This window comes from Xiphophorus couchianus, chromosome 22 (assembly GCF_001444195.1).
Source record: "Xiphophorus couchianus chromosome 22, X_couchianus-1.0, whole genome shotgun sequence".
Taxonomy (NCBI): domain Eukaryota; kingdom Metazoa; phylum Chordata; class Actinopteri; order Cyprinodontiformes; family Poeciliidae; genus Xiphophorus; species Xiphophorus couchianus.
Window position 1 is genome coordinate 23,637,804 of NC_040249.1, and position 24,749 is coordinate 23,662,552.

Below are 24,749 nucleotides of genomic sequence, written 5' to 3' on the forward strand. Positions count from 1 at the left end.
CATTGGTCACAATTCTGAGCCAGTCAGACACGATAAATCTGGATGTTAAAAATGGTTGAAAATTATAATTAGGAACTGATGAAAGACGTCTGCGTCAGTGAAGCATCACATCGTAATCGCAGCTCTCTCGGCTCTGACGCCACATCCAATCAGACTTCAGAAGCTGCAGTCAATGCTAAAGTAAAGGCCGTTGCTATCGGTAGTGCTTTTCTTTCTCACTATCTTCCTCCATCTGGTTATGAACTTGTGGCGATAATCTGGGCTGGATAAATTTAAAATCGATCCGTAGACGTCTCCATCCATGATTACTTCTGTAAACAATGCGTTGCTGTGTGACGTCTACTTTCTTCTTCTGCGCATGTGGGCCGTTTAGGAGTCATAAACCGTTCACACAGAAGACTGATTGTGGCACATTTAATTAGTAACATGAAAAACTGGAATTGAGCATCAAGGTCTGCTCTGTGTGATCATAACCTAACAGACAGTGGAGACTGGGAACATCCCATTAGATGCTCTGGCCCAGTCGCCATGACAGTTTATCTCTGATCAAATTTACTCAGATTATTTCACAGTTTTTCTTCCTACTCACCTTCTAACAGGTGAAGTGATGAAGATGTGATCATTGTTAACTTCACCCATCAGTGGTCAAAATACTAAGCCTCATCTTTGCATCATCTCCTGGATTATTCACCCAAATCCAGGAGTACTAACAAAGACTAAAGTGTAATTAGGAATCCACAAATGGGTGGAAACATTTTATCTGGAGTGTGGAAAATTCCTGGAGATGAAAGCGACACTTCACTGCATTTTGTTCCTATTTATAGCGTTACTGTGTCAGTGTAAGAGCGATCAACCTCGCTGGGAGAAACCTCCTGAGTGACATCAGAGATGAAAGCGGGAGGCAGGTCAGTGTTTACTCAGCTTGACTGCTGCCACTTGTGTCGGCCAGGTCTTGCCACTTCACTTTATATGAATTACTAGCCAGAGCCGAACTCAGAGCAAGATCTCAGGTTGTTTTGTCAAGACGCATCGTCCAGACTCTCTCTGCTCCATGATAAAAATGACGACGACTCGTGAGTCACACGTCCGCCGCGTTCCGGTCAGCGTCGCTGCAAGGCTGACCTGGAAGCCAGGTTCAATCCCGCACGCTTGATTAAACTCTGCCGCGGCGCTGCTGGTGGTCAGGCGGGTTCTGGTCCGCAGCCTGGGCCTTGATAGGAGACTCTGGCCTTTGACAGAGGGATTTAGAAACGCTGTGGCTCCGGCTGAAGAACGCTCAGGCCCATGTTGGGTTCATTTGGGTTCTAGAAGCGCAGACATTTAAATGTCAGTGGTAAGTGGGAACATTGTCGGTTCTCTGAAATAATAACAGAGCGACCGACAGCGTTTAAATGTGCAATGTTAATGGGGGAGAGCAGAATAACAGAATGCATTTTTGTGTATTGAAATATAATTATGATTTTCTCCTGCTGCAAAGATGTAATTCCAGCTTTTATTGTAGCGAGCAAAAATGATGCTAATTATCCAGAGAGGTGAAACGGAGGAGTGGCTGGTGATATAAAGAGGATGACACATTCTTCATGAAAGGTCAAATTCCTTTGAGATTTTAGTTTTAATATGAGGATTGAGTATTTAACAAACTGTTCTCATTCATGGAAGGCTTGGTAATGATGCAGATATCGATAGCTGTGAAATACTTTTCTTCTTTGCTTGTTTTAATTGATTCACAGCTTCCGCACTGCAAGAACACAAAATCTTACCAAGTATTTTTGGTCTAGTTTCTAGTGTAAATACTTGAAATAAGACAAAACTAACTTGCAAGTAACTTTTCAGCAAAATATAGGTGCTAATACTGGAAAAATGTCTTGTTATAAGTGTCATAATCTGCCAATAGAACTAGAACCTTTTCATCAATATAAGGGATTTTTGACCTAAATCACAATCCTACTTTGCTAAAACGTTACGTGTATCGTAGTTTTGTCTTATTTCAAGTGTACTAAGACATTTGCACTAGAAATTAGACCAAAACTACTTAGTAAGATTTTGTGTTTTTGCAGTGTAGTAACTTTTAATTAAGAATAGAATAGAAATACTTTTATTGTCCCACATTGGAGACATTAGACATCAGCAAGGCAGGCAATCAAAGTGTAGATTCACGCACATCGGTATGAGAATATATATAAAACATACAGTGTGATTAAAAACAACATTTCAACATAAATACTCTGCAGTTAGTAAATAATCTGGTCCAAAGGAATGTCCAGCTGTGTAGGATCAAAATGCAAAATGTACAAAATGTGTGTGTGTATATTTATCTATTAAGAACATCAGACTATTTACAATAAGTGATAAAAAAACCTCATCACCAACAGAAATGTTATTTAAAATGACTAAAAACAGCTGAAGTTCCAGCATGAATATAAAACCTTTATGAGTTTGTTGGGAGCAGTGTTGGTTATAAAGTTTGGTTAGAGTCTATAACAAATAATAGACTAATAATAATAGACTTTGTTTCCTGGAGCATAAACTGATGTGACACAGAAGGCCATTTGTTTTAGCCGGTGGCCAAGACGCTGGACGGAGACCAAGTTTATGTTGCCACGGCGATGAACGATGAGAACAAGAGTAGCACTATTTCAACATATTTTACTCAAGAAATTTCTCAAGTAAGAACAAATTCTTGGACAAATTATTTGTCAAAAGTACTGAGTAACTGCTCAAAACCACAATCGTTTAATATTTAATGTAAAGTTGTGTAGAATTTTTGGTATTTTAAAGATCAAAATGACAAGAAATCACATTAAAAGTACTATTTTCCCCAAATTATTATTTTTTTTAATATAAAATTTATAAAACTTTTACAAAAACTGCAGGTGTGTGTCTGTGTCTAGTTCATTTTTGGTTAAAACATGTTTGTTTTTCATCCAGTGAAGTTATTCACTTTCGATGCATTTCTGCTCCAACGCAGAAAAATCTAATGTACTTTGATTCTTTAGACACCTGGTAATAAGATGTTCATTTGATTCAGCAAATATGCATTGACAAGTTGGGTCAAAGTAGTTCTCCATGACTGGAGTTGGAAACCCCTGGTCTGTACAGATTGTGCAATAATAAATGGTCAGACATCCCTCTCTCTGTGTGCTGTTTTACTGGCAAAATGAGGATGGCAGTAATTACATCACCTGATATTCTGTAAAAAAAAAAAAAAACCATAAAACTCCCCCCACCTATCCCTTAATGTTTGATTTTTGTTTCCTCTACTGACTAAAGGTTGGATTTTCCTCCATTTTTAGAGTGCTATTAAGCCACTGCTATAAAAATTTAATCAATTTAATTTTGTTTTTGCACATTTAAAGGGTGGAGGAACCATTAATGTAATTTATCATTTAAAGTTAGAACAGAAGGAGTCCTGAGGAAATTAATTCGACAAATTGAAGTACAGACATATTACTTTCAGTCTAACATGATGCACATTCATAATCTCAAACAAAAGAAGAAGAACTGCATTATTTAGAGCAAGGCATTCATTTTACAGTAAGTAATTTAATAGTTCAATTAATTAATTTGGGAAAGGTACTGGTGTGACAAAACAATCCCCATGAACTATTGTAAGCATTTATAGACCTGAAATATTTATTACCATATGATATATTATGTACTAAAAGCACATCTGCAGGAACAGCATCATTTCTTCTGACTCATTTTCTCTCTGCTGATGTTACGTTGCATTTTTACGGCCTCAGCGCCCCTCCCCCTCCTGTTGCTCGCCCTGTCAGGTCTCTGATTTGAATGGACTACATTTCCATCCTCTGGCTCAGTGGTGCAACACACACAACATTAGGCTGCGTAATTTAATCGCTCAGCCATTAATCTCTAACGATATGATCGGATAATGTGCACTATTAGCCTCTGTTTTGTTTGCCAGGGATGTGTAGTTTGTTTGCTGGTTTATTAGGCTCGCAGCAGCTGCTTGGACCATTATTTATTAATCAAAGATGTATTCAGAAACAACATTGGATAACAGCTTGGTGCGGCAGCAGCACAGCGGTCAGGGCACAAACATTAATGCATGTATGGACAATAAAACAATTCTTAGTGCCATATTTAAATTAGACCACAACACGTTTCTGTTGCTGCTTTGATGGGAGTCCAAAATGTTCTTCTAGACGGCTGTGTTTACTTTGGACTTCAGAAAACCCAGCGGACCAGAACCAGCAGATGACATGGCAACCAAACCATCACTGACTGTTTCCTGTGGAAACAGACTCCACTCTTCCACCAGACCAACTTCCAAATGAAATGCAAACTTTACTGTAATCCAAAGGGAGAAACTTGGACCATTGTTTGTTTTTTGACCCATGTTAGAAACTGGTAACTTGATGTATACATCATAGATGTATACATCATCATACCTCTATGATGATGTAGTACAGCCATTGTAGATAGAAAAAAAGAGTAAATTTCCTAATTTCAGGAGTTTTCAACAAAATCTCGGAAATATTTGTTTGGCAATTTGAAAGTCTATTAGAAAACACTTGGACATTTTGAGATTTATCTCAGAAGTCTTCTAAAAAAAATTTATAAAGTTCTGAGTTTGAAAAGTCAAAACCAAGTCTACTGGAATATCAGGTGTGAAAACACCTTAGACGTCCCTGGACTCCTCCTTCCACTAAACTTTCCTTGGATATTAGAGATTCTTTGTGTCTTTCCCTGCAGGTGGATGGTGTCAAGTACTTTCTGCTGGTCATCTGTCCTGCAGGTCATAACAGAACATTTCAACTATAAAAAACAGAAATAAGCCATAATCATCTAAATTAACTATTTAGTGAACTTATGCAATTGAATTACTGAAATAAACTTTTTGATTATATTCAATTTTTGAGATAGATATGTACAAGAATCAACTGATGATTTATTCATGTGTAGGTAATTAATTCTTCTTATGCTAATTTGAAATATGTTTTAGCCTCATATTCTAGTTATTTGGAAGAGTAGAGTTTGTGCAAACAGCTACAGCACATGTCCGCTTTGCTCTGCGTGGTTGAAAAGGTGTCTGATGCTAATTTTCTAAGTGTTTGTTTCCCAGTGATCATTATTTCGAGTTGAAGTGTTAATAGGAGAGTTGTTTTCCTGCTCATAGCTCAGGTTTATTTATTTATTTTTTAATCTATGAAGTGGGTGTTTAAACGTGTCAGCAGTGTGAATGAACTTGACGATGTCGGCTTATGTAAACTCTGTGTGCTAACAGAGCGAAGGTTTGTACTCCACAGCGGCTAGCGCCTCGTATTGGGAACATGACTCCTCAGAAACAACTTTGTCTTTGTAACAGTTTGGAAATTCATCCACAGCATTCCCCAGACTCCACTGTGTCTCTAAGTCACATTTTTTCTGTTTGTTTCCTCTCTTTCAGCGTCTCCTTGCAAGCACTGAATTTAGAGCAGCGAAGCAAAAAAAAAAAAGTATTTGCAGAACTGTAGGCCAGAGATAAATCTCTGACCTTTTATCAGATGGCTTATATACAGGAATATAAATAAAAGAGTGTTTGAACATGAAGAATGGGTGAAAAGGATAATCTTCAACCTCATCTTAATAAGATTTCACTGCACAACGGTACAGTAAGAAGGAAAATACCTGCGTTTACATTTAAATCTGTTTTCATGACACCAGCTGGATATTATTCTGAGAAGTGGAAATTAGTTAAACATTTAGTGGAGATAAGGTTTGTGTCAAAGCGGGGAGATGTCATATGGATGGAATGACGGTTGTGGAAAAAAAGAAAAGTAATTTGCAAAGGTGGTAAAGCATATTGCTCTGCATTTATGCAAATATTTGTTGTGCTTCATTTTCTTTTCCTCACTGCCAACAAACAACACTTGGAGACTGGAGCCACTGGTCTGTGCAGGAAGTGTGAATTGGTTGCAGTTCAAAGTGAAATTGTCTGATTTAAAGGCTGTCTGCTTCAGCTGTCAGCTCTCAAAAAGCAAACGCAAACAAGTAAACAGGAGAGAAAAAATCTGCATAATTAATAACCGTATTAGTCACATTTCTGTCACCTCCCCAAACTGCATAAACAACCAATGGGTGTAATTTCTCACAGTCTCAAATAAATGAAAGAAAGGGCCAATCATCTGTTTATTTATAATTTTTTTCTCTGATACTTATATGCTTAATAAAAAATGCATATCTGCCTGTATTTTGAACTAAATAGTTTTCATCTCCATCTGCTGAGAAAAATGTGAAGACTGGTGAAGTATGGAGAAAAAATGTGTCGGTTAGGACACCCACACTTGACCTATTTTTTCCATAATTACTTCAGTTTAGAATAATAATTAAATGTCCTTGCTTTGCAGAAATATTCTAAGGTTCAAGGTAAATAATTTCTCTCAGGCTCAGGGCTGTTTGGAGAATTGGAAAAGTACTAAAAGATGAATGTAGATGAATGAAGCTGCTACACAAACAACGTTTAGGAGTCCTCCAACCTTATCGGTACCCGGAAAAATGTGAAGAAATAATCTTTAGTTGAACATAATTTGTAAATGTTTTGATTTATTTTGTGGGGGAGTCCAGTTCACAGAAACAATTATTTACCAAATCTGTGTGGCCACATTATCAGCTCCCATGAAAATTATTGTAAAGTAAATAGAACTGAAGCATATTTTTGTTCATTTATGCCTGACTTTAGTTAATCAGATTGTATAGAAATTATTAATCAGTAATCTGCTATTCCTTGCGTTTTGCCATCTAGATAGATAGATAGATAGATAGATAGATAGATAGATAGATAGATAGATAGATAGATAGATAGTTGATAGATAGATAGATAGTTGATAGATAGATAGATAGATAGATAGATAGATAATCTATAGGTAACTCTTAAGAAATTTGAATATTTTCGTAAAGTTAATTTGGATTCAATAAGTCAAACACATTTAAACACTCAGGCTGATATTTTACAGTACATGACAAAACATTATATTTTGACTAATACCGTCATCAAAATTATCAAGTAAATATTCATCAGATATGTTGATCAATGCTCTACAAACAAAAGGCAGCTCTAACCAGGTGGTTTCTAGCCTTGATTTAAAGGAACTCAGGGTTTCAGCAGTTTTGCAGTTTTCTGGAAGTTTGTTCCAGTAGTAGTATTAGTATCAGATCAGTACATATTTACAGTTTCTTTCTCTAATCAAAAACATACCTGGAGTGTTGTTTTGATTTTTTCATGCATGTTTGATAAATTAATTAATCTCCATGGCAACCATTCAGCTGTTCAAAATGCGTGGGCGGATTTAGCTCCTCCCACTCATTTCCTTCAGACTAGCCAGCAGCAATTAGCAAACACCTGTTAGAGCGAAGCATCAGCTGAGCTCATTTTAGGAGCTACTTTTCAGGGAAATGCTGGTAAAAAACTTCCTGTGAAGTAATGACTTCCTGAAGGTTTCAGAAAGAGCAGGAATTTCTTAAAGAGACAGAGGTCAAATTTCTTTTAAAGCATTCTTATAACAGCTGATGATAACATGGTTACTTTATTGTGGTATAAATTGGCACTCTGTGCCTGGAAAGCACATAATACTTCCCCTTTAGAAAGTAAGAGTTTTGAACTCTGTGGAACAGGCATGGCAGCAGAAATGGGTGCACACAATTAGCGTCCAGAGAAAAATATTCTGGATGTGAAATCTCTTCCTTGTATCCAGCACACATTTCGGATCAACAAGTCATTTTTATCGAGTGATCAGCTTATTTGCCAAGTGTGCTCTTTCATATTTTATGTCCAATTTGGATTTTTAAAGCGCATTATCCCGACTCGTTACTCAGCCAGCCATGACACTAACATTCACTTGGGGGACATTTTGACATGAATCTGTGACACAACAAGCTGCTGTAAACAGTCTGCTTCATCATTAGACACAGGCAGTGAGGAAACCAGTTATCTATAAGCAGCATCGTGTTGCCCAGGCCAGTTTGCTTCATGTTGCCAAACACCCCGAGGGCCACACAGAGCGCGGCGGCGGCGGCCATGGCGGCGGCATTAGAGTGACAGCTCATAACAGCTGTTAGGGTGGAGAGGTGAGGCCGAGAAAAGACAAATGAGGTCCTTTTACTAATGAGGCCGGGGCTCATCGCTCCCCGTCTCTGTCAGCTGCAGCAGCGTTATCGGTATGCACCTCGCTCTGCTTCCTCCTCGTTTGTCGCCGCCGCCTGCAAGGATTCCGCCTCAAACGCGGCAATTCAGAGGCAGAAACGCTCCTCAAACACCGCCGGTGTGATAGCGGTGCCATCGTTTGTCCCGCAGAATGAAGCTGAATTCATGAATATCAAAAGGCGTCACCTAAAACATGCGGAGGGAATCTGGTTTGCTTTCACTCAAACTGAATCCGTGGTCCATCTGGTTTGCTTGGTTTCTTTCCACATAGCTAAACCTGCCTTGAAAGGTATTCACACCTCTAGGAAAATCACATTTTATGTTGCAAAGATAAAACTTAAACATATTTTATAGGATTTCCTGTGTTGAGCACTAAGAGGCGTGTAATGATGAGCTGGAGGAAAAGTGATTCCTGATTTTGAACAAATAGAAATCTTTTGAGTAATTACTTTGCAGAAGCATATTTCTCTGAAACTACAGCTGAGTCTTTGGGGATTTCTCCAGCAGTTTTCACATGCAGATTGAAATTCCTGCCCATTCTTCTTGTTCAGACAGATTAAATAGAGAGCATCTGCAAGCTGGGATTTCAGATCATATATTCTAAATTAGATTTAGGTTTTTGACTGGGCCACTTTTAACACATGAATATGCTTTGATATAAACCAGCCCATTGTCATTCTGGTGGGATATTTTGGGTCATTGTTCTGGTGGAAGGTGAATATTCTCCCAAGTCTCAATTATTAGGTTTTCTTACAGCCTTTTTTTGCTAAACTGCCATGTTGCACCACAGGATAGGTAGGCCACAAAAATTCAGCTTGGGATTTATTTGACCAGATAATCTCCTTCCAGATGTTTGTAGCTTAAAGCAAACTTCAATCCTGACTTATTTCTTTCACTTAACTTTTGCTTTCTTCTTGCCACTCTTCCACAAAGGTCAAATTTGTGAAGTTAATCCCTAATAGATTCTTCTACCAAGGTGTTGGTCTCTGCAGCTCCTCCAGAGTTACCATGTGTACCATTGCTGAGTTTGTTAGCAAATTACTTCTATTTTTTGATAAGACATTTCACAGATGATAGATCGAGCATACCAGTATCCAATATTGATATCGGAAATTGCTCTGATACTTGCCAAAAAGCAAGTATCGAATTTTATCAGCCTGCATCTAAAATCTCTGATAAAAGCGATTGAAGTTTTTCTCATCACAGTTCTTCTCTCTTTGAGTAAAATTACTTGATCAAGTCTTTTCACATTTGACACAACAAAATAAATAATTAATGTTTATATGATTCATGGTAATACTGTGAAAAACTTTATCCTTTACTTCTGAAAGTAGTGTGTTACACTTTATTTATAGGTATTGCAATAGAAAATTTCGTTTTCAGCCTTATTTCATTTTTGATAAATAATACTGTGATAGTATAAGAGACCTGAAGACATCTTGGGTAAAATGCTTAACCTGGCAATTGTCTTAAATGACTGTCATGTGTGGAAAGTAGTTTGTACCCTTGTTTGACCCTGAACCCATAAGTAACTGACAAAGAAGAATTAGAAGTTTCTCCTGCTCTCTTTCCTTCCATAAAATCATCCCCTCCCAGAGGTGAGGGATAGTTCATGAGGTGGGGGTCAGGGTTGTCTTGTGTCCATCTGGCACTAAAGATAAGATCAGACTTTGGGTCTTTTCCTTGCTGTGACTGTGTAACGGTGTGATGTGACTGCGTTCAGTGAGACGGGTCTTCGAACGCTTTTGCCTTCCAATAAAGAAACTTAAAGACCTTTCTCTTATTATTGAAACAGATTCTCATTCTTTGATTAATGAAATTTCCATAACAGTATCAGAGTACAGTTTGCTGATTATCAGTATAATCTTCTTTTCACTTCTTTCACTTTTCACTTTGTTATTTCGCAATGAAAAATGTTGAAGTTTGTTGTTATAATTAACCCTTTCATGCATAGTGGTCACTACAGTGGACAGCTATCTAAAAGCCATTTTCTTGTGCTTCCTGTGGATTTTTATGTTATAAATGCACACAGACCACTGAAGTGGACACTAATGCATCATAAAATATACCATATACTACTGGAAATCAGCTGCAAATGCAAGAAATTATTTTTGTTAAATACAATATGGCCGACAGACAAAAAAGCATGAGAACCGACCCGGTCCCTCCTTCTACTGTAGACGACTCTTGCAAGTAAAATAAATATTGTGACATCAGATAACCCCTAAGGAACAATACTACTGATGTATTTTTCAAATAACAACTTTGTATTTGGACAAAATTACAATTGATCACATAAAAATAAAAAAAATAAAAAAATAATTTTTACAAAAAAATTTTCCTACCTTTTTTATGCCTTAAGAAAAAATTTTTAAAAAATGGAAAAAAAATTCTGACACAAAGGATCATTATTCATGCATGAAAGGGTTAAAAGCTGGAATTAAAGAGGTTACGAACATTTTTGCAAGGATCCTTATGCACTAATTTATGAGCAGCTGTCCTCTTTTAATAACTTGCCATGAATACGCTTTGACACAACTTTCCAGTTAATACTTGGGTCTGTCAGTGCTCAGTAATCAAATGTTTTTCTGCAAAATAAGTTGTGTGTCAAACTGACTGCAGCCCATTAAAAGGAGCTCAGCGATCATGCCAAACATTGGGTGTGAAGGAAATGAATGAAAGTAGGCCACCAGACACAGCGACGCGTCATAGGAGGCATTTGAATTTCAAGACGATGCAGTAAATCAAGTTAAGCAGGAGACAAAAACAGAAACATCGGCCGTGCTGCTTTTTAAAAATGTGCAGCCTCTGCAGCTGATCCGAGGGCTTTTAGCCGGCGTACGTCAACTCCTGAGTGCTGACAGGGTCTCGGAAAGTGACATTTTGTTGGTTTTCTAGCAAAAAAAATAAAAAAGAGATGGAGCAGATTGACTTTTATTTTGAAACTGACACTGCTGCTCTCATATCTCTGAAATCTGTTGTAAAGTTATCTTTCCAAGATGGCATTATGTTCCATTTTCAAATCAATCTCTTTTTGTGTACCGTTGGCTGCGATTCATTGAAAAGAAACAGACATTGATCCCGGCTCGCTGCTCCATAGCAGGGTGACATTCAGTTCCCTCATTGGCCATTTTCCCCTAACTCTAACACCGCAGAGACTGATTGATGCTGCCAAGTGTTACAGTACCAAGCATTATCGATTTCCTAACGTGTCTTTGTGTCTACTTCTTTTCCTGATGATCCAATTCACTGATGCTACATGCTTGCCTCACACTCAGTGGTTGCTTGCTTGTGGGAACGAGACTCAGACGAAAATCAGAGCCGAGATGATAAAAAGTGACAAAGTGCCGAACACGTAACCCCAGTTTAATTTTCTCTTTCCAGATGGACTGGCTCGCACCTGAGATGTGAACTGTGTTATGTGAGCCAAGGTGTTTTCCCACCTTGCCGGTGGGGAAGAGATGCTGCACTCCGTTACCATGGCAGCGGAAGTTCTCCTTCTTCTGGGGTTCCTGATGAGCGGCGCCCTGTGCAATCCCATAGCGACGCTGCCGGTGAGCCGGGATCGTCTGGAGAAGGTGCTGACCCAATCCCGGCATGAGGAACAGCAGGACAAGCAGAGTCCAGAGGAGCCGCTGGAGTACGCCGCTCAGGAAACCAAAGCCTTCGGCCCCAACAGGACTGCCCCAGACCTCACTGGGCCTAGCTTTAGCTCCCCGTCACGTGGACTGAAAGGTGGCGAATCCGAGCAGCAGTGGAGTGAACAGGACAGCCTAAACCAAATAGACGAGGGCCCCACCAGAGATGTGGCCCTCTCCCTGGATGCCATTGACGAGTACGCCTACCCAGACTACAGAGGGAAAGGCTGCATGGACGAGAGCGGCTTTGTGTTTGCCATCGGCGACCAGTTCACCCCAGGCCCCTCGACGTGTCCTTGCCTCTGCACGGACGAGGGCCCTCTGTGCACCAAGCCCGAATGTCCCAAGGTCCACCCTCGCTGCATCAAAGTGGACACCAGCCAGTGCTGCCCTCTGTGCAAGGAGAAAAAAAACTACTGCGAGTTTCGGGGCAAGGTCTACGCCTCACTAGAAGAGTTTAAGGTGAGCCCGCTTTACCACTTTCCGTCCTCGTTGACATGCTCCGACCTGAAAGAATTGCTGACCGAACACTCTACGCCATCAATGGAGTTTATTACCGCCGCTACACAGAAACAAGTAACCTTGCCTTGCAGCATACAAGCGAGCACACAGGCACATTTATAATGGCAAAGGTCAGCACTTGTGTAGCAGAATGTTACTGGAGGCTGAGTTTTAACCATGCAGCTTCAGCAGAGTGCCTCCATATTCAGTCGATACAAAGAGCTACAGCTCCAGTAATGCTCCAACTCTGCAGGGCATGCTCATACATGTGGGCGTTTGGGAAAGACACATCACTGAGATCTTTACTCTTTTATCTGCTGTCACGTCTTCATAAAGAGGCTTGACTCAGGATTGCACCACCATCTGAGTGTTATGTCTCTTATGAGGCAATAAATTGAACCTTAATGCCTCTTTTTATGTATGTAGTGTCTCCACAGATGGTTGAGCCTAATGTGGAGTATCTTCTTCTAAGTCTTCCCCGCTGATATGCGTCGAGCTTTGGGCCTTTTGTAGGGCAGAGGCTTTGAACCGGAGCAACAGGCTGGTTTTTTATGCTTGATTGCTACATTCTGGGGCATCGTGCTAAGTGCTACCTCGCTCCATTTTTCACAGTGGAGTGCCATGCGGAGGCACAAGCCTCAGCAATCTGCAGAACGAGCCTCAGCTCTCTTGTTAGGACTGGAGGTGTATGACTTCATATAAGCAGCTACAAAATGAAACCTGTGCTTCCACGCTCTGAATGTAAATCAAACTCTACGCGCCCCAGCCTTTGTTCCACCTTTTCCTCCTCTATCTTCAGACACACAAAACACTTCGATAGCCGACCCAGACTCACACGCTGAGGAAATTGGAAGCATCTTTCTATTGTTTCCCAGTTCCTATTGATTTCTCCTTATCTTCTGATTGAATAGGGTAGTTCAATTCTCGGCTCTGCCCTCTCGAAAATGAGGCGCTCATTGGCAATAAAATTGAGAGAACTGAGACTTCCCCATAGATGTCGCTTTCTGACACTGAATACATACTCCCCTAAACAATCAAGGCAGTCTTATTGAGCTTTGTGTGTGCATGTGCAGGCGTGTGTGTGCAGGCGTGTGTGGGCGTGTGCGTGTGTGTAAGGTATATAGCTATGCAGAAATGTTCAAATGCCTTGAACTTTTATATATTCTGTTGTGTTGCAACCACAAGCTTAAAAGAATTTAGCAGGAATTTTATGTGCTATATATTAGGGCTTTCAATATTAATGCGTTAATGCATTCACCTGCGATTAATCTAAATAGTTTAACATGTTAATATTTCATAATGCAGATTAATTGTATTACATGTTTTTATCTAAAAACCTCTCTCACAGTCTGTGTCAGAAAAGTGAGTGAAAAGATGAGCGATGAGCGTCAGACTGGTTTTTAAAAAAAACACCCAGATGGAGGTTTGGATAAACCAAGGTAACATTAAGCCAACTTACTTTATCTGTGAATTATCCTTCCACTGAATAATAGGCAGTTTATAGTTTTAAAATTAAGTTTGAAACAAAATGACTTTTTAAAAAATCTTTTTGAATATGAAAACCTGGAAAACTGAGATGTTTGGTTTGAGACAATAAAATGTTTTCTTTAACATTTATTTAAAAAGTGCATTTTTACAATTACGTTACGAAGTTAAGCATAGTGATTAATAGTGATTAATCACAGCAAAAGAGTGTAACTAACATTTTTTAATGGGTTGAGAGCGCTACTATATGCAGCTCTGGAAAACATGCACTGAAAACCTCCTGGTTATTCTAACAAAAATTGATTTCTGAACACTTCCTGAGTTAAAACATTAGTATTGTTGTTTCTAAATTAATATGAAATTAATATGAACTTGTTTTCTTTGCATTACTTGATGTCTAAATTCATGTTTCCATTTCTCATTTTCTGCAAATAAATACTAAATGTGTGCTTGGTTTTTCCGAGACATGTTGTCAGACATGTTTTATTCATAGAATAAAAGAACAGTGTTCATTTTACTTATGAAGAGTAAAATCAGAGAAACTGATCATTTTAAGTGGTCTCTTAATTTTCTTTACCAGAGCTGTATATATAAAATAGAAGTCTGAAAAGGTTGTTGTGTTTGTATTGAGTCCCTCTGAAAACCTCCAGTTCAACTAATTACCTCCACACGTCCCAAAATAAGCAAACAAACAGCATCATTAAGACCAAGGATCCCAGCAGAAAGGTCAGAGAGGGAGTTGTGGAGAAGTTTAAAGCAGAGTTAGCTTTTACAACAACCTTTGAACGTCTCACAGAGCTCTGTTCAATCCATCATCTGGACATGAAGAGCAGATGGACCAACTGCAAAACAACCGAGACATAAACGTCCATTTGAGCTGACAGGCTGGACGAGGAGAACATGGAGGACTTTATAAACCTCCATATTCGTTCATGCTAGCTGCTTAACCCTCGCAGACAAACACACACTCGTGTTCTTACTATTTTTAGCACTGCTGAACAACAGCGTTACACTCAGAGATGTACAGTTTTCACTACAGAGTCATAGAGGGAAATAATGTGCTGTTAGCTACTCAGACAGGGAGAAGAAAAGCAGGATTTCATAAAGTTCATTAGTTCAGTTTTTGTATCCTTGAGAAAAGAGGAAATCAGCTGATCTCTGCTCACTATATGTCTTTAAAACGTGTTTATTATTTCTTTTGTTATGAATTATATAATCAACCCGGGGTACTAGTACTTTTATTTTAATATTAAGGAATTATAGCCTTAAGACAAGCTCATATGTCTTGCAGAAAGGTTACTGGCCATTAATTTCATCTTATTTTAAGTGTACTAAGAAACTAGACCAGAAACGTTTATGATTTTTGTGTTGATGGGCCGACCTGATCCCTGTCCTTCAGGTTTCTCCGTGTGAGAAGTGCCGGTGTGAGCCCAGTGGAGAGGTTCTGTGCTCGGTGTCCGCCTGTCCTCAGACTGAGTGTGTGGACCCGGAGTACGAACCCGACCAGTGCTGTCCCATCTGCAAGAGCGGTGAGTGACGGTTCCTCCAGCAGAACCTGCTCTGGGTGGAGCGTCAAATGTTTCTCTGCTTCACTTCAGCTGACGTAATGAGGGCTTTGTAGCCCAGCGTTCATTCTGCTGACACAGAAACACAGCATGCTGCGCTGCAGTCTGCAGTATCTTACCATATCAGGTTTACTTTCCTGAATCCTGACTGAACTTTACCTAACGAGGAAAAATAAATCATGCAGGTGTCACTTTTACTGTCTTCCTTTAATATCTGGATTTAGACGTCTAAACACATCTCATCAAGAGATTATTTGGTATGTTTGCATCCTGCGTTTCTGTTGTTTTTCTTTCTTTATGATCTCAGAGAACCTCGTCCTCCATGAGAAAGAGGATTTCTGCATCTCAGAGTCGATTAACTGAAATTGTTTCAGATGATTCCCGACAGCTTGTCCTAGATTATGTCCCCTTGTTTTCTTGGTGTGAGTGTAATGCAACATGGCAATGTCAGCAACACTGCTTCCTTCAGCAAAAAGAATGATGACTTGCGATATGTATCTCTGACTTGGAACCTTAAAGGGGCGCAGACTGTTTGATACAAACAAGAGCAAACAATATGCATGAGGAGTAAAAAAAGAAAAACGCTCCTGATGCTCGGAGTAAAGTGCTTTGTTTGGCTATTGCGGGTTTTTTTTAGGTTGCTTGTTGAGTTTTATTTGTACAGATTAAAGGATGAACTCTTGAGGATGTGAATTACTGGCTGTTTGTTTCAAGCCTGTCAGAAGATGCATACAGTAAACATGTCAGTAAAAATAAGTGGATTAAAAAATCAAAACACTCATTAAATGTCTTATTCAACACGTAACTCCCATCTGTTCGGTTTGATTTAACTACACCCAAAATATCACATTAAGATGATTTATTTTAAACTCAGGAAACATTTGCATGTAATGAATGCTCATCATTAGGTATTAATCAGACAGTGTCCTACATTAAATTAAAGGCCGCATCAAAACCTAAAAAATATTGGATGTCATGGTGCATTATGCACCCTATTAATATGTGCTTCCTGTAATCTTAGGGATTTGATATTGGTCCCTTTTCCTCTTTTTTTTTGCTGTACACTGACTTTTTACATATGCACATATTGATCACACTGAGGGAGCTTTGCACAGTTTGGCCTGCGCTCCATCTTTCCTGCTGTGCAATGCCCAGTGGATTTACAGGGGTCGTGTTTGAAGACTCATCAGTCTCGCGGGCGCTTGGGGAAACGGTGCAGTGTTGTGCATTTGTTTTCTAAAATATCCCCTCCCAAATCCGCGGGCGCAATCACCCGACAAGGATTTTCAGACAGCGTCCGATGTTCTTAGCATAAAATTACCACAGTTTAGCATAAGCAGAGCTCCCCATGTCAAAGACGGCAGGCTACCTGACCACAACTAACGCCGCCAAGCATTTAATCCCGGATTCTGGGGTTGAAAGATTTCTGTTCTGACAAGAGGAGCTTTCTAAATGTATCTTCCTGATTACATCATCCAGCTTATTCTGTCTGGGATTGTGAAACTTCTCATCAAATCTCAAAATCTATATTGAAGAAGGAGATTAATTTATAATCTGGTAATTTTTACCAGACAGGTAAGAGTGAACTGAGCTGTGAAAGGGTGAGATGTTGGTTGCAGCAGTTTTAAACTATGTTAAATTATGCCAGTGTTCAGAAGGCAATCAGGCTCGTTATCTATTACCAATCAATATGGAGGATGAATTATTTACTCTCCCATGGAGTGATCTCTATCACACATTAAACCTTCAGTCAAACAGCTTCCTCAGGTCTGCTGTGTTATAAACCAAGCCTTCTAAATGTAGATAGATGAAGAACATCAAGTCCTATTGGAGCGTTGAAGCATTTATGTTGCTTTTGATGCAATAATCAGATGAATATATATTTCTATTGAGATCCAGAGTGTGAAATTTAATATTCTTCTGAGCCAAGACATTGTGTTATGTTATCTTCACCATGACATCACTTTTTTATTTTTTCTTCTACCTGTTTTTGTGTTAAAAAATGTTAAGTTACAAAAATTCACAGGTGCATGAATAGGCGTCATAATTTTGAAATAGTAGTGTGTGAAGAAAACGGGCAGGTGCAGCTTATCGTGTCAACTATCAACTTGGCTTAATCTGTCTTTACTGTCACGTTTACTGATGTATAAAAAACCCTGTTCAAAATAAATAAACAATCCTTAGCCTGGTGGAGAGGGGCAAGTAAAGCCTGGTGGCCCGCCAGGCTTATAATACACAGACGAAAACCCTGATTATACATTTGCGTGTGTGTGTGTGTGTAGATATATAGGATTAGTTTACATGTCAAAAAACTCCAAAATAGTCTTAAAAGGCAACACAACAGAGAAAGGTTAAGTTGTCTGGAATCAAATCAAACATATGAAACAAGACATGAAACAAACCTTATATCTAACAAGAAGGTTAATAAAAATATTATTAACCTACTTACCCAATGTGTCGACCAGAAAGACCCTACGTGTGGAACTGTACCCTGTTCCAGAAGCTTTCTTTGTCCTTTATCCCAACACAAACCTTTCAGGAAAAGAAAACGTTTAAGATTAGTTCTCCTTTTGAATTCCCCACCAATCAGAACTTAACTTTGCAAATTGACACCAGCCTGCAATCCAATCAAAGTAGAGAAAAAGAAAAGTAGGGACAAAAACCCCCCAAACATGATATAGTAGACGTATCAGCAGAATTAATCAATATATAGGTCCAGCGGTCATGTCCACATTCAGTTTCAAGCATTTAGCATGCCAAAGTGAGTGATCAGTTTTCATTAACTTTTATTATTTTGTTGTTGCTGCAATAATTTATGTGCTGTTGCATTGATTCTGTGGGTGTGGCACATTAAAATACATGTGAGAGTTACTCACTGCTGATTAACCTACATCTGACAAACCAGAAAAATTAACATAAAAAATGCTAATATAATCTACTTACTCCACCTTATAGACATTTTTATTAACACTTGAATTAATTAGAGAACGTAGTTAAGCATAAAATTAAGAATAAATAATTTGCATGCATAAACTCTCCCATCAGTTTCAGAGAGTCTGCAGCCATTATTTCTGACTTTGCCTCAGTGCCAGTGGCTCCAGGTTTTGGCCTCTGCTGCACGATGGTGACGGATCTTTGCAGAGTTCATTATTAACCTCGTCATGCTTGGACCACTAAGGAATCATTTCTACATTTTCTCATATCCCTGCCCTGTTTTTTTTAATTTTATTTTATCGTATAAAGCAGCAGTGCAGGAGGCTGCTCCTTCTTCCCTGCTTTATTTTCCTGCAACAAAATTAACAGCAACCTTCAGCAGGCGTCATTTATCTTCTCTAATATTTGTGCTACAAACAATGTAGATTGCTCTGAACTGTTTGCTCTCTCTGTAATATGCATAAATATACAGAGATTTGTGTGGATCTTCCACTAAGCGGATGCATAACACCTCATTTAAATTTGAGAGGCAGTATTTGCTCGATAGAACTATTTTAGAAACAGCTCATCATTTGAATGTGGTTTAAAAATTACGACTCACAAACTTTGTTTTGCACTTATTTAATGCCAGTAAATATCTTTGAAGCATTTTTAACTGACAAATATTTAGTTTCCTTCTTCTGTTATACGCTGGATAGTTGATCTTGTCCAAAAAAACAATACATGCATCTGCAGCTAAACAATTTAATCACTGCATAGTCGGATTAATAGATCTGGGTTCTGCTAAACATCCTTTGTGTTTCAATTGTTTGTAATTTGCTAGTGGTTTGTTTTGTAGGAGAAAACCTGGACGTGCAGTTTGAGAGAAAAAAGGCAGAAATTGCTGCATTTCTTATGGTTGGCCTGCAAATGTGTACTGCTAGATTTTTTAAATTATTTGAAGTATTTTCTGAAGTATTAAGTCAGCAACAACCATTTAAAAAAAGGATCTGGAGTGGATCACAGCCCTTTTCTGGTTCAGAATTAGTCGATTTTCCTGCAGAACTTCTAATTACTTGTGGAAAATTTGTTTATTCATTGATTTTTTTCTAAAACATTTAAAGTTTGCTTTTAGCTGGCATTTACGAAGCAGCCAATCCAGGAGAAGCATTCATTTTCCTTGACACTGATTGGCTGAACCCCTTATAGAGAAACTAAAGACGGCCCTGGATGTTAGCTCCTGTCGCAGTGCTAACACAGCTTCCACTGCTCAGAGTAATACATACTGAAGTGTATTTAGTGTTTGAACTATTAAAATAGTCAGTAATAATTGTTTTTAGAGGATATGGTTGTGGATTTTAGCTCTTTGTGTCTGTGTGCAGTTAAATCTAATGTTTTCCTGTTAATCTCTGAAACCTGAGGATTCTTACAGAAATGCATGTTGAGAACCAAATATAAATTTGCATTGCTAATAAATGAACTATTGTTGCAATAAAACGAGCAACAATATTGACTTCATTCTCTCATTAAAGCAACCCAGACATCCACACATCTCAGATGTCTGGTCACTTTCCCTGCTAGTTTTCCTCTAATGTTTATTCATAGGAGCCTTGAAGGAGATGGAAAGAGCCATGTTGTGAACAAAATATATTATTTGTACAAGATTATTCACAACATGCTACCCTATAATATAAAAGTAATCATACGCGCTCCTCACCATATCAGTGTGCCAGGCACGCTCTGCAGCTCTATAAATTCAAAGCAGTTGTGGGTGGAAGTGGCTGACAATATCATTTCTCTACACGTTTCAGGGTTTTAAACTGAGCGTTACACTCCTCGGGGTTTAATTGGACTTCACTTACATATTTATTTCTAAACAGGAGCGAAATATGATTTTTTTTCCCTCTTTGCTTCACCTGTGGGCAAACAAGAGGTTGGACTACCACTCAGCATTCTGCGCACCAGTCCCGAGTTACATTTTTCTCATAACAACACATCAAGTTTTCCATAAAATTTAATTTCAAGCTAGGAGGAAAGCAGCATTGTAGTAAACAAAATGACGGAGGATGGGAGCGGTTGAAAAATATTTCTATGCAATCAAAAGGGAAATTACGCTGCAGCTGCTGAAAAACTTTTAATCAGAGTTATCTCATTTGTTTTACCCAGACAGCAAAAAAATGACTAGGTGCTGCAGGTAATAAGCTTAGGATAAAATATGGAGAAGGAAAATGTAAGCATGGCGGCTCTCTATTTATTTAATGACAGGATCCGTCCATTTCTTCTGAAGGATTGCTGAGGGGCCAAATTAAATAATTTCTGATGAATCTCTACATAAATCCCATCACAGATGATTTCATGTCAACATCCTGTTGTAAATGTTTTATTAACTTTGGATGCCAGAACTCAAATGACATGAGATCCAACATAACCCAAGTTTTCAGCTTGGTGAGCCGGTGGGACAAACTTCCAAAAACCTGCATATCAGCCGAAACACTGAGTTAATTTAAATCTAGGCTAAAAGCTGCCTGTTTAGAGCTGCTTTTGAATCATGATGAATGAAAACCTAACCAACATTTTGATGTGAAATGATGATACGTGAAAACGTAATATTTCATTTGTTTTGATTTTGTATTTTGTGTTTTTATGATGTGAAGCACTTTGAACTTCCTTGTTGCTGAAATGTTATATACAAATAAACCTGATTGATTTATTACACATTTTTATTCAAAAATAGCTTTCTCAGTGAGTTCAAGATACACACTGAGACGCTTCCCAGACCTTTGGTTGAGAAACAGGCCCACAGCATCACAGGTCCTCCTCCCTACCTAACAGTAGCTGCGTTTCCATTACAAATGAGAGCAAATCTTTGTGCATATTCTATTAATGTCAAAAAAACACAATTTCGCAAAGTGAAAAGTGCCTTCTTCTTTGGAGGTGACTATATATGTGATGTTTTGGGGAAGTTGTAGTCGATGTTTTTACAGAAGAGTTATGGATTCAACGTGTTGGAATGACACACAACCTCTAATGAACCATATGAGAGCTCTGGTGGAGCCAGTCAAAAAAACAAGCAAACTACAAAAAACGAAGAAGAATTTTTAATTGGTGTGTTTCCATAAAGCAAATTTTATTTTAGTAATTAAAATTTTTAATGGAAATGTGCCTGAGGAACTCTATAAAGAACTCTTTCCACTTATTTAGAAAAGGGAAAAGAAAACCTCACTTCCGTACTTTTCCTCATTTTCTTTATGTTTCAGTCAAGAGAAACAAACAAAAAATGTTTAACTTTATTAAAGAGCAAATGAAGAATCACAACATTTTATGACAATAATTCAGTTTTGTATTTTCTAAGAGTTGCCAGTATATTAATGATTTGTCACTTAAGAATAAATCATCATACCGCTTGAAAATGTGTCAGGTTTGTTGTTTAGGAATACGACTGAGCTGACACTAAATAGTAAAAATGTTTAATTGTCCAAACACTAAATAGTAAAAATGTTTAATTGTCCAAACACTAAATAGTAAAAATGTTTAATTGTCCAAACCCTCTGGACACGGTGATATAAAAACTCACTGCTTGGATGCTACAGGAAGTTGGGTTTAGATTTCTTTCTGTTCCAGTGATGTTTACATCCAGTTTGATGCCATTTCAGGTGAGAAGTTAAGTTCAGCATGAAGTCAGTCTTTAAGGGTTGGTATCTTGCATGTTTTAGTTTAGGTTTAGGTGGTTCACCACACCTGGATCAAATGACGGCTCGTTAGAGGCCTCTGCAGATCATTGGCATGCTGAGGAGGTAGTAACTATAGTAACGAGAGATGGAGAGATATAAAGCATGAGGATGCTGACCCTTGAGGACCTGGAACAGTGTGTGCTATATGTCTTCCTGCTGTTGGGAAAAAACTGAAATAAAACTTTGTTTCCCACCTTTCTGTCTCCATCTTCACTGGATCTTCATCAGAAAACCTGGACCACGTTCACACAGCAGGTCTTCATGCTCAATTCCAATTTTTTGCTGTGTGTGTGTTTGGCCAGTCATATAAATGAAATGTGACCGCAGTCAGACCTGTGTGTGAACTCTTTACGACCCCAAAGTGACCCGCATGTGCAGAAAAAGAACGTAGACGTCACGCGGCAACACACCGTTTATGGAAGTAATGATGGCCGCCGCCGTCTCTGGATGGATTTTAAATGTTATTCAGCAACTGGAGCCGACAGAATCATCATGAGATTCCAGTAAGAGGATTTATTTACACTTAGTTTAAAAGGATCTTTAAGAGTACCAATAATTATCCAGGAGGTGATTTTAAATAAATAAATACAGCTTCTTTCCCTGAGATCAATATAAATATTGGATTTTTTCCATATTTAGAATAGAATAGAATATAATTCAACTTTATTGTCATTGCACTGTCACAAGTACAAGTAAATTGATTTAAATTAATTAAGAGACAAATGAATTTATTTTTACAGAGGTGCCAGTAAATGTGGCCGGCAGCGTCCATGTTTTAACTTTGCTCTGTGATTTTATAATATAATTTGACTCTATGACTTTAAAATGTTGACTTCAGTGAACAAAGGCAATGGAAAACAAATTAAGTCTCCTAATGAAAGCTTATTCACTAGATTCCAATGTTCAGACTATTCTCTTTACATGTGTTTTATTTTTATTTGTCAGAGTGATGACTCCTACCAATCATGACATTGTTCACAAAGGTATATGTGCATAGATTATGCAGGGTTCAGGTTTCTCCCTGGCTCCAGAGGCAAAGCCATGTTTTTACCTGCAGCTCTCTTGCTCTGCACTGTCATTTGGGACAGGTGTTGCCAGATGCTGTGGGCTAAATAAGGAACCCAGTGTTTGATAAACAAGCCCAAAACTAACTAAAGTTGCTCCTAATAAGCAGCCCTGCTGTGTAACGCAGTGATGTGTCTCCACACGCTGTAAAAACCGATGTGATTAAGACCCAGGTTTTTCCATCCAACTCTCTGTAGCCTCTCTGTGTGGGAGAGCAAAGCTTTATTCAGCCGGATCTTATTCGGCTTGGTACCGAACACAATATGTTCTTTGCATGGCACTGATTTATTTAAATTTAGCATGTATAAAAGTTAATGTTGGTGTTAGAAATGATTCTGATGTCATTGTTGGATTAGGCTGAGGCCACTGATACTCAGTATAACAGTCTTGTGTTGCTTTGACTGATTTCTCTAATGGAAGTTTAGGCTTAATGCCCAAAGATTATTGCACAGAATTATCAAAAATGATATCAGATGTTAGATGCTGGGTTTTCCAGATTTGTTCTGCAGGTAGACCTCCTAACGCTGCAGCTGCAGACTCTACAGTCTGCTGCACAGCGTGGCATCGAAGGCAATAATAGATCATGAAAGTTACAACAACTGCCATCCTGTTGGAAAACTTTACCACAAGATAGGAATACCTGCAGCTGAGACCATAAACAGTAATGATGCTTATCGCTATGTTTGACACGGTGGAATGAAATATTACCACCATGTCTCCCTCACTTTGTTACTTTAAACTACTAAACTGATGTTTTATTGAGCGGTTTGGTGGAACATCACCTCTTTCCATGAGTTGTTGATGACGCTTCACAGCAGAAAGGTTTCCTAAATTATTCTGTTTCTGAGTTTAAAAAAACTTTCTTTATTGAAAAGGGAAATTAAATGTTGTTGTAAATCATATTAGAGTATCTACAAGTCAGTGTTGATCTGAAAAGGCGTCTGACTGAAGACTGCTGCTGTCTGACTGTCATAACATGCTGGTCAATTTCCAGGCAGCGGAGACGATGTCCTGGATGACATCATCAGTTGTTGGAAAACTCTGCTAATCCAGCTCCTTTGTTTTTGCTGTTCCTCTTTAAATCTCCGAGAGAGACGTTGGAGTAGGGGATCTGGTGCTGTGGTAATTATGATGAATGGAAGAGATAGTTTGAACTTCCTCCTTCTCTTTCTGCTTTTTGGTTCTGCTCAGCATCCATGAATCCTCATTTTCAACCAGTTCAGGTGTTATTGATCTTTGAGATGGTAATCAGCTTCTCCCTGATGGAAAAACTCTGCCTAGTTGCCACCGTGATGCATCACAAGCTTATTTATTTTCAGTCATTATTTAACTTTTCCATACAAAAGTCAAAAATAATGAACAAGAAAATCACAATCCCGAAATCCTAAACACTAATGAAATTGATAAATATTTACATTCCTGCCAATGGAAAGAATATGTTATTATATATTCCCTTTGTTTATCATAAAGCATCATCAAAGTCAAAGTAACAGAATCTTTCCTGTGTATTTTTCCAAAACCTATTATGGAAGTCCAGCTAAGTCTGTAGACAGACTCATAAAAGAAAATAAACTTTATTGTATTTATTTAGCAAATGATTTTTATTATTTATATTTTTAGAGTAAAAACGAAGCTCTAACTGCTCATATTTACTCACACCTGAATCCCTCTATTTTTCTAAAAGTAGAAAATAAAAAAAGCTTCCAGC

The 24,749-nt window shown here is 38.4% G+C and overlaps 1 protein-coding gene across 1 annotated transcript in view; it reads left to right on the forward strand.

The window, feature by feature from the left end:
• vwc2 (von Willebrand factor C domain containing 2) overlaps positions 1-24,749 on the forward strand; it is a 53,032-nt gene that overhangs the window by 3,808 nt on the left and 24,475 nt on the right. Inside the window, exons 2-3 of the mRNA XM_028007937.1 lie at positions 11,528-12,243; positions 15,167-15,296. Coding sequence (XP_027863738.1) covers positions 11,605-12,243; positions 15,167-15,296 — 769 coding nt within the window. The 5' untranslated portion in view covers positions 11,528-11,604. The remainder of the gene's footprint in view (positions 1-11,527; positions 12,244-15,166; positions 15,297-24,749) is intronic.